Source organism: Kwoniella pini, chromosome 9, assembly GCF_000512605.2.
Source record: "Kwoniella pini CBS 10737 chromosome 9, complete sequence".
NCBI lineage: Eukaryota > Fungi > Basidiomycota > Tremellomycetes > Tremellales > Cryptococcaceae > Kwoniella > Kwoniella pini.
This window is the reverse complement of record NC_091724.1, coordinates 417,415-431,242: the sequence shown is the minus strand read 5'-3', so window position 1 is coordinate 431,242 and position 13,828 is coordinate 417,415. Positions and strand designations below refer to the sequence as shown.

Sequence of the window (13,828 nt, the reverse complement as noted above, 5' to 3'; positions counted from 1 at the left end):
TCATAAATAGCTTATCAATCGATAAAACGACTATCGAAACCATCTTTTTCACGATAATCGTACATCCTTTCATCTAATTCTCCCAATAATCCGCTTGAACTTCCTTTAATCGAATTTTATTTAGACCAACAAGTAAGGAAACGAGAACATCCATTCATTGGCGAAGTCAATACGGAAATACCTAAAACCTTAGTTAGCTTTCTCAAATTCTCTATTTCTCCTCTTCTACCCTTTCGACCTCTCTATACATATTTATACAAATTAGACCAAAATACTTTCCAGCACATTGAAGGAAACGTACACCATGTCGACATCTCAAGAACCCCCAACGTTAGATACGTTAAATTTAAAAGATAAAGAGAACGATAAGAGCAATAACAATACACCAGAAGTTAAATCTTTGGATTTTTCACCTAGACCACCTTCACCCATTGGCGACAACGAAGAACCAACAGCACCGACAACCTCTCATCCACCTCCTACCGAGAATGCAAAGCAAGTAAATGGCAATGTAGCAGCGTCATCACGTTCCCCATCGTCGTTGCCGCGTCCACCTCCTCCACAAAGTATCACCTCTGCTCCAGCCGTTCCTGGTGCCGCCACAGCATCTAGACCGTCCGGCGCTATGGCAGGGGCGAGAGCAGGCGTAGCAGGAAGAGGTGGTATGCCAATGCCAATGGGTATGAGAGGTGCTGCAGGTAGAGGAGGAGGTCAAATGCAGACTAAGATGTTACCGTCCTTGCAGGCAAAGATGGACAAAGTAAGTCTTCGGTATGCACTACTTTTCTTAGAGCTTGAAACTTACTTCTCCGCTCTCGTAGATCGCTGCATCACGACAAGGGCCACCTGGTGCTCAATCACCTAATGGTGGTCTTGGACCTGACCCAAATGCTACATCCATGGGAGCATTACTTCGATCTCAAGCATTAAGACCTCAACAGCAACAACAACAACAAGGTAGCTCCAGTGCTACACCTGCCGGGCCAAATTCTGGACCATTCGGATTAGCTGCTAGAAGAGCTGCAGGTGGAGGGGCTGGCCCACCAAGACCAAATTTGGGTATGATGGGTATGGGAGCTAGTTCGCCAGCTGGTTTAGGACGTGGAGCTGGTGTTGCCGGACGAAGAATGGGTCCACCAGGTGGATTGACGCTAAGTGGAATGAAAGGAGCACCTAAAGAGGAGAATAGTAAATTTAGTGATTTCAAGACTATCATGTGAGTGGACCGATCACCATTTTGTACTACAAATTGTCAAGACCCGCTTTCGATGAAACGCCTCCTAACATATCTTTTTAATTTTATTAGGGATCCTTCTGGTTCGCTTAGATTCTCTTCGAAAGCTGTACTGACTGCCAAAGGTGTGGATTTTGAAGACGGTGCATCTTTCAAGATTAATATGGATGAGATTGAAGTTCTAGGTGAATTGGGTAAAGGAAATTATGGGTCGGTACACAAGGTTTTCCACCGACCTACGAATGTCGAAATGGCAATGAAGGTCAGTACATGCCTCGTTTCGCTTCTCTGAACTTCGTGTTCCTTGCGAATTTTTTCATAGAGCCGATAAGTTTGTAGAATGAGCAATGGATCCAGCTACTAACAGTTTGCGTTGCTATAACAGGAAATACGATTGGAACTCGATGAATCGAAATTGAATGGGATTATCATGGAATTAGATATTTTACATCGAGCGGTCGCACCTGAGATTGTTGAATTCTTTGGAGCTTTCACGATTGAATCGTGTGTGTATTACTGTATGGAATACATGGATGCTGGATCATTAGATACTCTTACTGGAGGTGGAGTAGCAGCAAAGGATCAAACTTCGAATGAGAACGGGGATGAACCCACCGGAACAGCTCAAGAGAGAGTACCTGAAGATGTTCTGAGGCGAATAACAGCAGGCATGATTAGGGGTTTGAAATTCTTGAAAGATGAGCTGCAAATCATGCATCGAGGTGAGTTGCCGTTTGAAGTCAAGAGCCAGGGCTTGAAACGACCATACTTTGAGCGAAAGGGCCTGACTAACGTATCTTAACCTATTCAGACGTTAAACCAACGAACGTGCTGATCAACAAGAAGGGAGAAGTGAAATTATGCGATTTTGGAGTTTCAGGACAATTGGAAAAGAGTTTAGCAAAAACTAATATCGGTTGTCAAAGTTATATGGCTGTGAGTGAGAATTATTCTGGCTGGATTAACGAACCGTTGTTGATGGATATTGCCTTTTTGAAAATATAGCCCGAAAGAATTAAATCAGAAACTGTTAATCAAAATCCAACATATACAGTATCATCAGATGTATGGTCAGTTGGATTATCAATAATTGAATTAGCAAAAGGATGTTATCCATATCCACCTGAAACTTATTCAAACGTTTTCGCTCAATTACAAGCTATTGTAAATGGTGCTGCTCCAACATTACCACCAGGATATAGTAATGATGCGAATGATTTCGTTGCAAAATGTTTAATGAAAGATCCAAATCAAAGACCAACATATGCTCAATTATTACAACATCCTTTCTTAATTGCTGATAAAGAAGCTGAAGTAGATATGGTAGGATGGGTAAATGCTGCATTAGAAAGAAGAGCAGCTAGAGGTATAGCAACTTTGAATCCTATTCAAGCGTAATTTAAATCAAATCACCTTTAACCGAAATAAATAACACGACAAAGCCATACTGCACTATAAATATTTACAATCGAATTTTCACCTTAAATGTACCTATTAATTCCAGCAATATCTGGTCGCCTCGCCTTAAGATCTCTTCAATACGATATCCTCAATTGGCTGATCTTATGTAATTACTTAAAAATCAAATCTGTTAAATCTTATCTTATCCTACCATTATAATATATATTCAAACATAGCACACGATATTCTTGATCAATACAAAATAGGTTGATAAGTTGAAATCCTCTAGTATAGACTAAAGAAGAAAGTTGGGGATCAACATTAGGAGGAAAAGAAAGATTCATATAAATTTAGATTCCCAAATCATGGATAATGAGGTAATGATATAATAAAGAAGAAAAGACCAAATTATTGAGAAACGATGCGCATAGAATTATGTCAAATTAATAAAAAAGTTTATTTTCTTTTGGTTTTACAGATGTAATTTGATTTAATATGATTAAATATATGATAAAATTAAATTATTGACTTTTTTACTTTTTTACTTTTTTATATAAAATCAATTAAAAATGTAAATGTAAATATAAATATAAATATAAATATAAATACTTAAGAAAATGTCTATCATGCTTTTATAAGCTTGTTTTGATGAAAATGAAAGTTTGAATATGATAGTTATTTATTGCATAAATTCGATATTGATATTCAGAAGATACAAGATAAAAGAAAACGTATAAGATAAGACAAGATACATATATGTTAAGACTATTGATACTGAATTTATAAAAACTAGAAAAAGATTAATTTACAGCTTGTTATTCTTTAGATTTTTACATTTTTCATTTATTCTTGGGTATGTTCATTTTAAAACTAGATAAATACATTTTTTTTCGAGTGAGGGAAAGGAATTACGTTTAAAAATTCGTTAATTAATTTTTTGAATTTTTTTAGTTCGTTATAATATACAAATTCGATTTGATATTTGAAATTTATCGAAGGGAAAAAGTGAAATTGAAATTAGGTATTTGATTGATTAGAAAAAAGAGAAAAAAAACACATTATTGAGTTTGATTTAAAAGTATTTAACTGAAAAAGTTAATTTTGATTTATTTTTAAATCCAATTCCATAGTTTGAAATCAAATTATAAGATGATTAACTCTTTGACTAATAATTAAATTTACAACTTCTTCTTCTACGTCTTGATTATTATTTTCTTTTTCTTCTTCTTCTTCTTCGTAAAGATTATTGAAAAGTAAATCATGTGGAGTTGTAGGAGTTAAAATATTTGTATTATATGAAGAAGATCTTGATGAAAAATCATTTCGATTAATAGTTGATAAACAAGGTCTAGGTGGTGTTAAAGAAGGATGAATTTGAATTGTTGGTATATCATTAAAAGACTATTTAAAAAAGGAAAAGTGAAAAGTGAAAATTCAAAAATATCAGTTTAAAAAAAAAACACTATAAACCCATTTTAATTTGTTTTATAACTTACTTGATTAATATCTTTTTCACCTAGAATATTATTATTCTTTATAGTTGTAATATGATTAGAAGTGAAAGGTCTTTGCATTTGTTGATTTGAAGGAGAATGATTTCCTTTTAATCCTATTGAACTTATTGTTCTTTCTAATGGAGGAGCGATAAGAATTAATTTATCAGGTGAAAAATTAGAATGTGTTGTAGAAGATAAAGCATAAGTTGAATTTGAAGTTGATGCGCAAAAAGAATGTGATCTATGATTTAAATTTGGTCTTTTAGGTGATGATCTTTGTATACCATTTGAAGATGATGATGATGATATAGGTGATATAGGTGAAATTGGTGAAGGGATTTGATAAGGTGAAGATCTTGTTAAAGAACCATTTGAACTAATGTTAATATTTGATTGTAATGATGATAATCTTCTAGGAAGAGGTCTTGAAGTAGAATTAGGATTGGAAAATGAGAAATTCTTTGATTCAAATGGATTTGGAGTTAAAAATGGTGCAGGTGAAGCTGTAGGTGAATATGATTTTTGTCTTGAACTACCACTACCACTACTACTACCACTACCACTACCACTACTACTACCACTACCACTACCTCCTCCAAAAGATGGTGTTGGAGATACTGAACGTGATAATGTAATCGAAGACATGATGGTATCTGTTATTCTTGTGAGAAAGTGTCGTTCCTGTAAGAGATTATTTGAGGGTTAAAGGAATTTCTTTTGAATGATGTATTATTATTTCATTCAATATTGATTGATTCCAGTAAAATGATAACTTAATATTGATTCCAGCAAATTACTGGTAAAAAGTCGGGAATGTTGGGGAATAGATATGAATTGGAAGATCTGTTGCAGCGCAATTTATCAAGATGTATGAAAGCTACCTTGAGTGAGGCTGAATCTTTCTTTTCAATTGAGTTTCTACCTAAGCGATGAGCATGTGATGATTTACTAGGGTTGATCTCGGAATATAAGATTTGCCTTTGAGTTAAAAGCTTCTACGGACGAACGGAGATTGACTGAATCACATGAATTATTGATCCATAGATAAGGTAGATTGAAAACAAAGACGAAAAGTGCTGAAATACCAAAGATGATCAATTTGTTCCTCTTTATCTCTTCTTTTGAGATGGAACCAAGAGATGAAACAGGTATCGTTAGTAATTAATGGTTTTTTTTTTATCCTAACAAACCGATTTTACACGGAAAACTAATCTTGAATTAGTTTCACTCAAAATACCAATTACTCAAAGTTCTCCCGAATAGACGTTTGTCCTTAAGGTTATAACAGCTTACTATTACGAGTAATGGGCTTAGGCTTGAATTTGGGCTGATGTTTTTTTTATTATTATTTATTTTTTTCCCACGACCTGACTGATTTTTCTTTTCAAAGAAGATTGACGAAATTCAACCTTCGTTAGGCACTACCTGTTGATTCCCTAAAAATATGGCGATGTACAAGATTATACTTTTTATCTGACTAGAAATTCCGGTTCCGATACGATTACGAATACGTTTTTACCTAAAAAACAAAACAATACATTTCGCTCTATGAAATCATAGATTCCAGAGGATTTTCGCAGATATATTCTAATAGTTAGAGTATAACGTTTCATCAGGTTTAACAAAAATATGAACGTAACGATGATCATTAGCGTAATTATTCCTTTTTATTTAATTCTCCGAAAATTCACAATTGGGGTGGGGTGTTGTCTTTTTTTTATCGAGAAAGCAAAAAAGTTGTACCCCTTCTTCAGTTTGTTTTGTTTAATTTTACTTTGTTTCATAATTGATCTTTGAAGAAAAGAGTCCAGGTCTTTCGTTAGTCTTAATTTTTATTTGAATTACACTTTGGTTCCTGATCTACTTTTCATTTTCGGTTCAAGATAATCAGAGTAAATGCCCAAATATTCGTCACGTCACTTTGAATATGTTTAAAATGGTCTTGGCAATTAGCTATAGTTGGAATCCTTTCTTTCTCTCCTAAAGAATAGACTAGAGATTAGATACAGCCTTAGATCAGGTAGAATTCAGTTTTCCAAATGACAATTCTCAGAACAATTTTTCTGTCTAATTATTCCTTGTATGTATAAGAAGATGAAAGTCGTAACGCGTTTGATATTTCAACGCGACTGCGAGTCCTCTTCAGACTTAAGACGTAATTTTAGAGAAGCCATGCAATCGAGTGACGCTGACGCGAGATTTACGGGTTAACATCATCACTGTTCCTATTTGACGTGAAAATCACATCATCATAAGAGAGATCTTTAGGATGTACAGAGGCGTTTTATGATTTTGTTTGTGAAATAGTAACCCGCGGGTTGATTTACGGTATAACGAGAATCACGTTATGCTTTCTTTTCCTCGTGAATTATATCTCTCTCACATGTACAAACGTGACATCTAACTCGTAATTTTATAAGAAATGACGTTCAAATTTGACGTAATAACCGGTCTATGGAATATTATGATATTCGTACCTGTCATTTTGCTGGGTAAAATGCATACCGCAATAATATGATCGTAGGGATGGATAAGCGGACAACATCAGTCTGTTCTTTATCATATACTCGTAACCCTTGGAATCAATTCCAAGATGATTGGTAGTATCAAGATAAACTTGAAACTTACGGCGATAAGATATCCGAAATTAGCTCGAAATATCAAACTGTTTTAGACTGATTTTCTGAAAGTTCTCACCAAAAAAAAAGGAATAGATACCCCAAATCAACAATCAAAATGCGCTAACAATTTCCAACGGACGTGACTGTCTTTCTATTTTCTAGTGAAATCTCTCATGCATGCCTTAGTAACCAAATAAATGAACGAGTTATGCATATAGCTTATCATTTTTCACATCGAATCCTCATTATCCCCTCATATCGTATCTAAAAAGGTCTGAGTTCCAAACAAAGTCTTAGCGGAAGCAACGATCTGACATGAAGATTTTTACGAATATTTCAATCAGCCCATTATTCATAACAATGACATCTTTAAAATTAAACATAAACTTACCTCTTCAAGAATATTACAAACTTCTCCTAAAGCTTCATTTTCAGCCATAGCATATAAAATAGCCATTTCAGCTTGATAATCAATTTTTTGTTGACTACCTGATCTACTCATTGCTATATTAGGAGAAATACTTCGATTTCTACCTCTATTTCGTTCTTCATTAGAATAAGTATCTTTAAAACATCTAATATCTCTTGCATGTTGATCTGTAACTTCCATTAATTCTGATAATGGTGATCTAGGAGTAGGTAAAAATTGAGGTAAAGGTGATCTAGAATGAAAAGAATGTGCACATGCCCATAAATTAATCAAAACTGTCGAAATCTGTAAAGCAAAAGGGTTTTGATCAGCAAATGAAAATAGACCGAGATGTGAAGAATGAGCGAAGATACAAACTAATTCTCTACGAATAGGTAAAACGTCCAAAACAGTAGCTTTTCTCGGTACACTAAATCTCAATAATCTTATTTCCACCAAAGTTTCTAATAACCTTTCGCTTGCATCGATTATCTCGGAATACAACTTGACCGGTCTTGGTAGTAATGAAATTTCTTGCCTTTGTATTGATATTAACGTTCGTGAAAGAGCAAACTCCCTTCGAATCTTAGCTTCCAAGTCATCGTACTGCTTATCGTCTACCCTGTATACAAGTGATGAACGAACGAGATCCCTAAAATTCCAGTCAACTTTTGCCTACGTTAGTGATAACGGACCTAATACATACCTGCTCATTCTCAGATCTGTCAAAGGATGATTGATTAGCTCGATCCCAAGGAAATTAGGGGATGGTTGGGTAAAAATTTCACACTTACAAAACTCAGTGATCCTATCCATAGTCCCACCAACAGCTCTAAAATACTGTACTCTAGCATGAACAGGCCAAACAAAGGTCCCGAATAAAACTGCAGCGGCTGTACCGATCATAATGTCTACGAATCTGTTCCATGTTAGAGTGAAATACGATTGTCCATGAGATTCATTAAGGTAGGTGATGAATAGCAAAGGTGGTAGAGTGATTCCTATCGAGACCCCCAAACCTGGTGTAGAGGTGTTGAATAAAATGTGCCACGAAATGGGTATCGTACATGCTGTAGCTAATACAACGAGAGCGTATGGATTCTCCCGAGCTATTATTGCGCACTATGAAGCCCTCATGCGTTAGTATAAACAACTTACAAGGGCTAGAGATATTCAAATTCGACTGCTCACGACATAACCCACGACAGCTCCTATAAGACATCCTAAGCCCCGCAAAAATCCAACTTTCAGGATGGCTCCTGTCGTATCTTCCAAGACGAACATGTATGAAACGACCATCCACCCGCCTCGAGACGAATCATACCATTTTCGTCCTGCATGATCTGGGGGCAAGAATGCAGGAATGGAAAGGAGTGAAATACCTAAACCCATCTTGAGAGAAAATAAGACATGTCGGGAGTGTTTGGTCTGATGTAAAAATCGAGACAGCAGTATACGCGCTACGCCAAAGAATAACCATAGCGGTTCACGTCAGCCATAAGGATTCATCGTGAGAACGAAATGAGTTTTACATACATTTGACAATGCGATGATTATCCCATATCCGACGCCAAGCTCTGGCCAAGCCATCTCTCATATCTCCATGTTCGACAACGGGCGACCGCCTATGATGTAAAGTAGCAGTGACAAAATCCATATCTTGGTACTCCCTCGTTTCGTCTTTCGGCTGTTCCTGCTCCATCACTAGGTCGGTCTCATCTATTCGAATTCTCGGCTAAGTTTCATATACTCTGCAGAAGTCAAGCGTAAAGTCAGAAAAACTTACTAACGGCTTTGCCTTCCGGCTCTGCGTTGTCTTCATCTTTATCATGTCTCATCCAACCCAACCTAAAGATTGCCATCCAGCTAAAGGGTGTGATTTCTCTTTCGCCCATTCCAATGACCGTGTTTGTGATCCCATGAACGTCCCTAGCTAAATCTAGCAAAGCCGTCATGTAAAACGCCAGTCTAAACCTATCTTTATTCTGTAAGAGATCTGTTACATCCGTATTTTCTGAAAACGCAATGTGTGGATGAGTATGTGATATGAGCGTAGCTGACAAGGATGCTGTTTGAGAATGATCTGTCTCGAGTCCTTTCGTAGATCCACTAAGTAGAGTACCCAAAGCTCTTTGTACGTCAGAAAGCACGTCCTCGAGAGTAACTTTGGCATCGAACAAATCTTCTCGATTTTTTTCCGGCTTCGCGCCTTGAGGACCAGCTGACCAATGAAATTTTTCCATCAAAGTCAGGTTGACTATTTGAAGAGAAACAACAATAGCTTCTACGAGATGTTGACTTGCGATTTTAAGATCTGGTTTGGTATGTAAAGGGATACTCCTATTGGAATCGCTCGGTCTACCATAATCGCTTGTTAAATGTCTTAGTCTATGTCCTAGGTCATTGAGTGGGTACTCTCGATCAGCTGATATGGAAAGCCGAGATTGACGTCGAATTGAGCTTAAAGATCTGCGATGCTTCGGGGTCCCAGCTGCACTACTTGGTCTTGAGGGAGGGAAAGACTTTTGTAAAGCCGCTTGGATACGTTCGCCTGGCGCATGACTTGTTTGGCCAAGTAAAGGGTTTCTTTGCAGGCACTGAAGAGCTTTAATAACTGATAGCAAGGAAGCCGATTGCCTTTCCAATAATTTACTCTCTCTGACATAAGATGAACTTGAGATATGAAGATTTGCGACCTCATTCTTGAGCTGTTTTGCAAGTCTGTCTTGATGGGAAGCCTCGGACAATTGCGGTTGACCTTCCAGTTCGTTCTTCAAATTCGGAGGTATACCTTGTGTCGCTTGAGGGTTCTGGTGATCAATTTCTAAAAGACTTGATATTGACAACGGCAAAAGAGAACATATTGTTTCTACGGTATTGTTGATGTGGAGGCCCAACTGATCAGACGATTGATGGGGAGCCAGTATGAGTGTCGGTATCAAAGCGAATACAGCTGAAAAGATGATGACGTAGAGTTGTTGCAGGAAATGGGCCGGAGTGAGCTTCATTTCAAAAGTCAGTCATTCGGCTGCTTCGCATGGCTTAATCAGGAAATGCTCACATGCGTTATGGATTGTTGACTGGTCAACATGAAAATAGGAAAGAATATGGCAATCTTGGAAAAGGCATTCAGCCGGCGATATTTGTTTCGAATAAAGCCGACTGATGATGGGTTTACGTCAGTATAAGACCCAAGGTTGCAGGTAGAAAAAGATCAAACTGACCGATCAAAGCAAGTAATGCTAATCCCAGACCAAGTATAGCTCTACTTTCAGCCGAATCTGACCCATACTTCCTGCCACACCATGCTGCGATAGCGAGAGTCGCAGTTGACCAAGTAATACCAAGTATCCCTCCTATCGTACCAATGACTAACAACAACACGTCGTCAGCCATCGGCAGAATCAAATATCCTGGCAGCTGACTTACCGGTGGCTTCCAGCTGAAGACTGATTCTACCTCTCGGAAAAAAGAAGATCAGATTTGAAGTATATACCAGAAAAGCCCATCTATCACAAGCGGTCTGTCAATTCTGATTCGCATGTGAAGGGTTCGGAGATTTGATCGAAGTACTTACTGTCCAGCAATTTTTGACCAAGGTCTGATGACCACGAAGACAAAGCTCAAAAAGGCACATAGTGTCGGTATGGCTAATAATCGAAGCCGGTTGAGCCAATCCATCTCGTGCTTCGGGTTGTTATGGATTATATTTGTTATTTAAGGATTCATGATTCCTACCGAGACCTCCCACTCTCTTGCCTAATTCATCTATATAAATATACACATGTTATACAGTTTGGTTCGTCGATTTTGCTATCAGGTATTCAAAGCGACTTATAAAAAGTTTGAATATTCAACTTTATTTAATTATTTCGTCAAGTGGTCATTACAGAATCGGAACCAATCGTTAATCCCCGAATAAATCACGTGATCGGCAATCGCTGGAATGACGGAATCAAATTATCCCTGTTTTGATGTCGTCTTTGATCGAGTAAAGTTAGATTAAACCAAGAAAAGTATAAATCCAAAATAGATCACTTTTCTACTCGAACCAAAACAAACTTATCATTTACTTTACAACAGCGAAAGTCGGGGAAAGGAACTATTATGCCTCAACTCACATCACTCTTGAGAGATAGGATTACTCCTTTTCATACCTTCGAGTTCTTCCCGCCTAGGACAGAAGCAGGTTTAGTCAATCTATTAGATCGTATTCAAAGATTAGCTTCAGCACCTCTTCCTTCACCATTAGCAGTCTCAGTAACATGGGGAGCAGGAGGATCCACCGCGGATAAATCATTGGAACTAGCTGAGCAAGTCGTTAAATTGGGATTGGAAGTAATACTGCATTTGACATGCACGAATATGCCAAAGGAGAAAGTCGATCAAGCTTTAGAGGTAAGTTTGATGGCTATGCAAGAGATCACGTCTAGTCCAACGACTTTTAGCCTTTGTTGACGAACATGAATGACTCGACGCTTATTTTGATGTCTACGTGTAGAGATGTAAATCCCTTGGAGTTCGGAACATATTAGCCCTCCGTGGAGATGCACCTCGATCTGAAGAGTACTCCACCGAACCAAATCCTCAACCTGATTATTTTCAACATGCAGATGATCTCGTACGATACATCCGAAACAATTATAATGACTATTTCTGTATTGGTGTGGCTGGTTATCCGACACCTCATCCAGATAGCGAATCTTCTGATAAAGATCTAGAATACCTAAAGATTAAGTGTGACGCAGGAGCGGATTTTATCATTACCCAGCTGTTTTACGATGTTGAAGGATTCTTGGATTGGGTCAGGATATGTAGAGAGAAGGGTAAGCGTCTTTCGAAAAATCATGTCGTGACGGAGTACCGCTGACTTTGAGTGGATATACAGGTATTACCCAACCAATTATACCTGGAATCATGCCTATTCAGAACTTTGCCTCATTCAGGCGATTGGTAAACCTTACAAAATGTCCTGTACCTGAGGCCATCTCATCAGATCTTATACCAATCTCTTCCGATGATTCAGCGGTGAAAAGATACGGAGCAGAATTAGCTACAAAGATGGTCAAACAAGTCTTAGAGTCAAAATTAGTACCCGGTATTCATTTTTGCACTTTGAATTTGGAAAAATCCGTGCGAACAATCTTAGAGAATCTGAAATGGACAAGTACGAGTGCTCCTTCAATCGAAAAATCGCCTTTAGTTAGACACAATAGGTTGATAGAAGATGATCAACCGCAAACTAATGGTACAATCGCGATAAATGGACGTACTACTGTCAATGGATCGGGTTTGGGCCATCAAATATCCGAACTTTCGGTCAGTCCAAGTGAGGCTTCTCAACTCGCGCAATGGGGACTTCAACATAATTCTTTACCGCCTGTACCTAAGAAAGGGGGTATTCAAGGCGGAGCTACCTCGAATAGCGGTCAAGGCGCCGAAGATAGTTGGGATGAGTATCCTAATGGTCGATTTACGGATGTTAGGTCACCTGCGTATGGTGAGATTGACGGGTGGGGAAGCGGTTTGAAAATTACTGTGAGTCTGATCGTCACTCACTAGTTCATGCATCTTATGGCTCGATTTGATCTGTCATGTGATGTTCAGCTAAAGTGCATTCTCATTCATAGGCCGCTCAAGCCCTAAAGGAATGGGGTACACCAACGACTGTCCAAGAATTATCAGCATTCTTCACTTCCTACCTTCGTTCATCTCCTTCTACGCCAACCACCCCATTCTGCGATCTTCCACTATCTCCCGAATCACTTACCATTTTACCACATTTATTGGAACTAAACTCCGAAAAAATGCAATGTTGGACAGTTGGATCTCAACCATGTGTGGATGCTGTTAAGTCTGAAGATCCAATTCATGGTTGGGGACCAAGAGGAGGGTATGTATTTCAAAAAGCATTTGTAGAATTCTTCGTAAAAGAAGAAGAAGTTGAAAAATTAAAAGAAAAAGTTGAATTAAAAAGTCAAGGTAAAATTAGTTTTTATGCAGGAAATAAAAAAGGAAAATTTAAAACTAATACAGAAGAAGATACAGTTAATGCTGTAACTTGGGGTGTTTTTCCAGGACAAGAAATTGTACAATCAACTATTATTGAAACTGAATCTTTTTTAGCATGGAAAGAAGAAGCATTTGATATTTGGACAGAATGGTCACTTCTTTATCCAAGAAATTCAATTTCAAGAAAACTTTTAGAAAAAATTTCAAGTGAATGGTGGTTAGTTAGTTTAATTCATCATGATTATAAAGATAAAGAAGCTTTATGGAAATTTTTAATTGAAGAATAATCTATCACAATTCAATAGCGTTCAGAAACAAAGGTAAAAAAAATTAAAACAAAAATAAAACGTAGAATCTAAAAAAGGTAAATATTGTAAGCATTTATACAATCCAACTTGTATTTGAAATAAAAATATATCCAGCATTTTTGTATGATTTCAGTAATACATAGTCAAAGTAGCATAAATAAATAGTAAATAAAATCAAAACGGATGCTATGCAACCCGATCCAACTCGGCAAAAAATATTAGTTTTTTTGCGATTTTACTCGCTAAGCTACTTAATTCTAAATCTCAATAATCTGCAACTGCAACTAATAATACATACAATTCTATATTTATTACTTCGATTTAAATCAAAATTGAATTATATTAAA

General features: G+C 37.2%; 4 protein-coding genes across 4 annotated transcripts; 2 read left to right on the top strand and 2 right to left on the bottom strand.

Moving 5' to 3' along the window:
- Window positions 1-304: 304 nt before the first annotated feature.
- I206_106443 (uncharacterized protein) lies at window positions 305-2,632 on the top strand (the record flags this gene model as incomplete). Its single annotated transcript, XM_070203318.1, has 6 exons — window positions 305-760; window positions 822-1,216; window positions 1,307-1,496; window positions 1,620-1,956; window positions 2,046-2,170; window positions 2,240-2,632. The coding sequence occupies 6 exons, from the start codon at window positions 305-307 to the stop codon at window positions 2,630-2,632; spliced, it is 1,896 nt and encodes a 631-aa protein (XP_070059419.1).
- Window positions 2,633-3,772: 1,140 nt separating this feature from the next.
- On the bottom strand, window positions 3,773-4,776 carry I206_106442 (uncharacterized protein; the record flags this gene model as incomplete). The annotated part of the gene is made up of 2 exons (XM_019158940.1): window positions 3,773-4,036; window positions 4,132-4,776. 2 exons carry the CDS (start codon window positions 4,774-4,776, stop codon window positions 3,773-3,775), a joined length of 909 nt encoding a protein of 302 aa, XP_019008078.1.
- Window positions 4,777-7,005: 2,229 nt separating this feature from the next.
- On the bottom strand, window positions 7,006-10,842 carry I206_106441 (uncharacterized protein; the record flags this gene model as incomplete). The annotated part of the gene is made up of 11 exons (XM_019158939.1): window positions 7,006-7,062; window positions 7,144-7,467; window positions 7,540-7,829; window positions 7,956-8,283; window positions 8,353-8,621; window positions 8,698-8,880; window positions 8,948-10,163; window positions 10,223-10,323; window positions 10,386-10,532; window positions 10,591-10,670; window positions 10,739-10,842. 11 exons carry the CDS (start codon window positions 10,840-10,842, stop codon window positions 7,006-7,008), a joined length of 3,099 nt encoding a protein of 1,032 aa, XP_019008077.1.
- Window positions 10,843-11,268: 426 nt separating this feature from the next.
- I206_106440 (methylenetetrahydrofolate reductase) lies at window positions 11,269-13,460 on the top strand (the record flags this gene model as incomplete). The annotated part of the gene is made up of 4 exons (XM_019158938.1): window positions 11,269-11,559; window positions 11,663-11,987; window positions 12,050-12,699; window positions 12,792-13,460. 4 exons carry the CDS (start codon window positions 11,269-11,271, stop codon window positions 13,458-13,460), a joined length of 1,935 nt encoding a protein of 644 aa, XP_019008076.1.
- Between the last annotated feature and the right edge of the window lie 368 nt (window positions 13,461-13,828).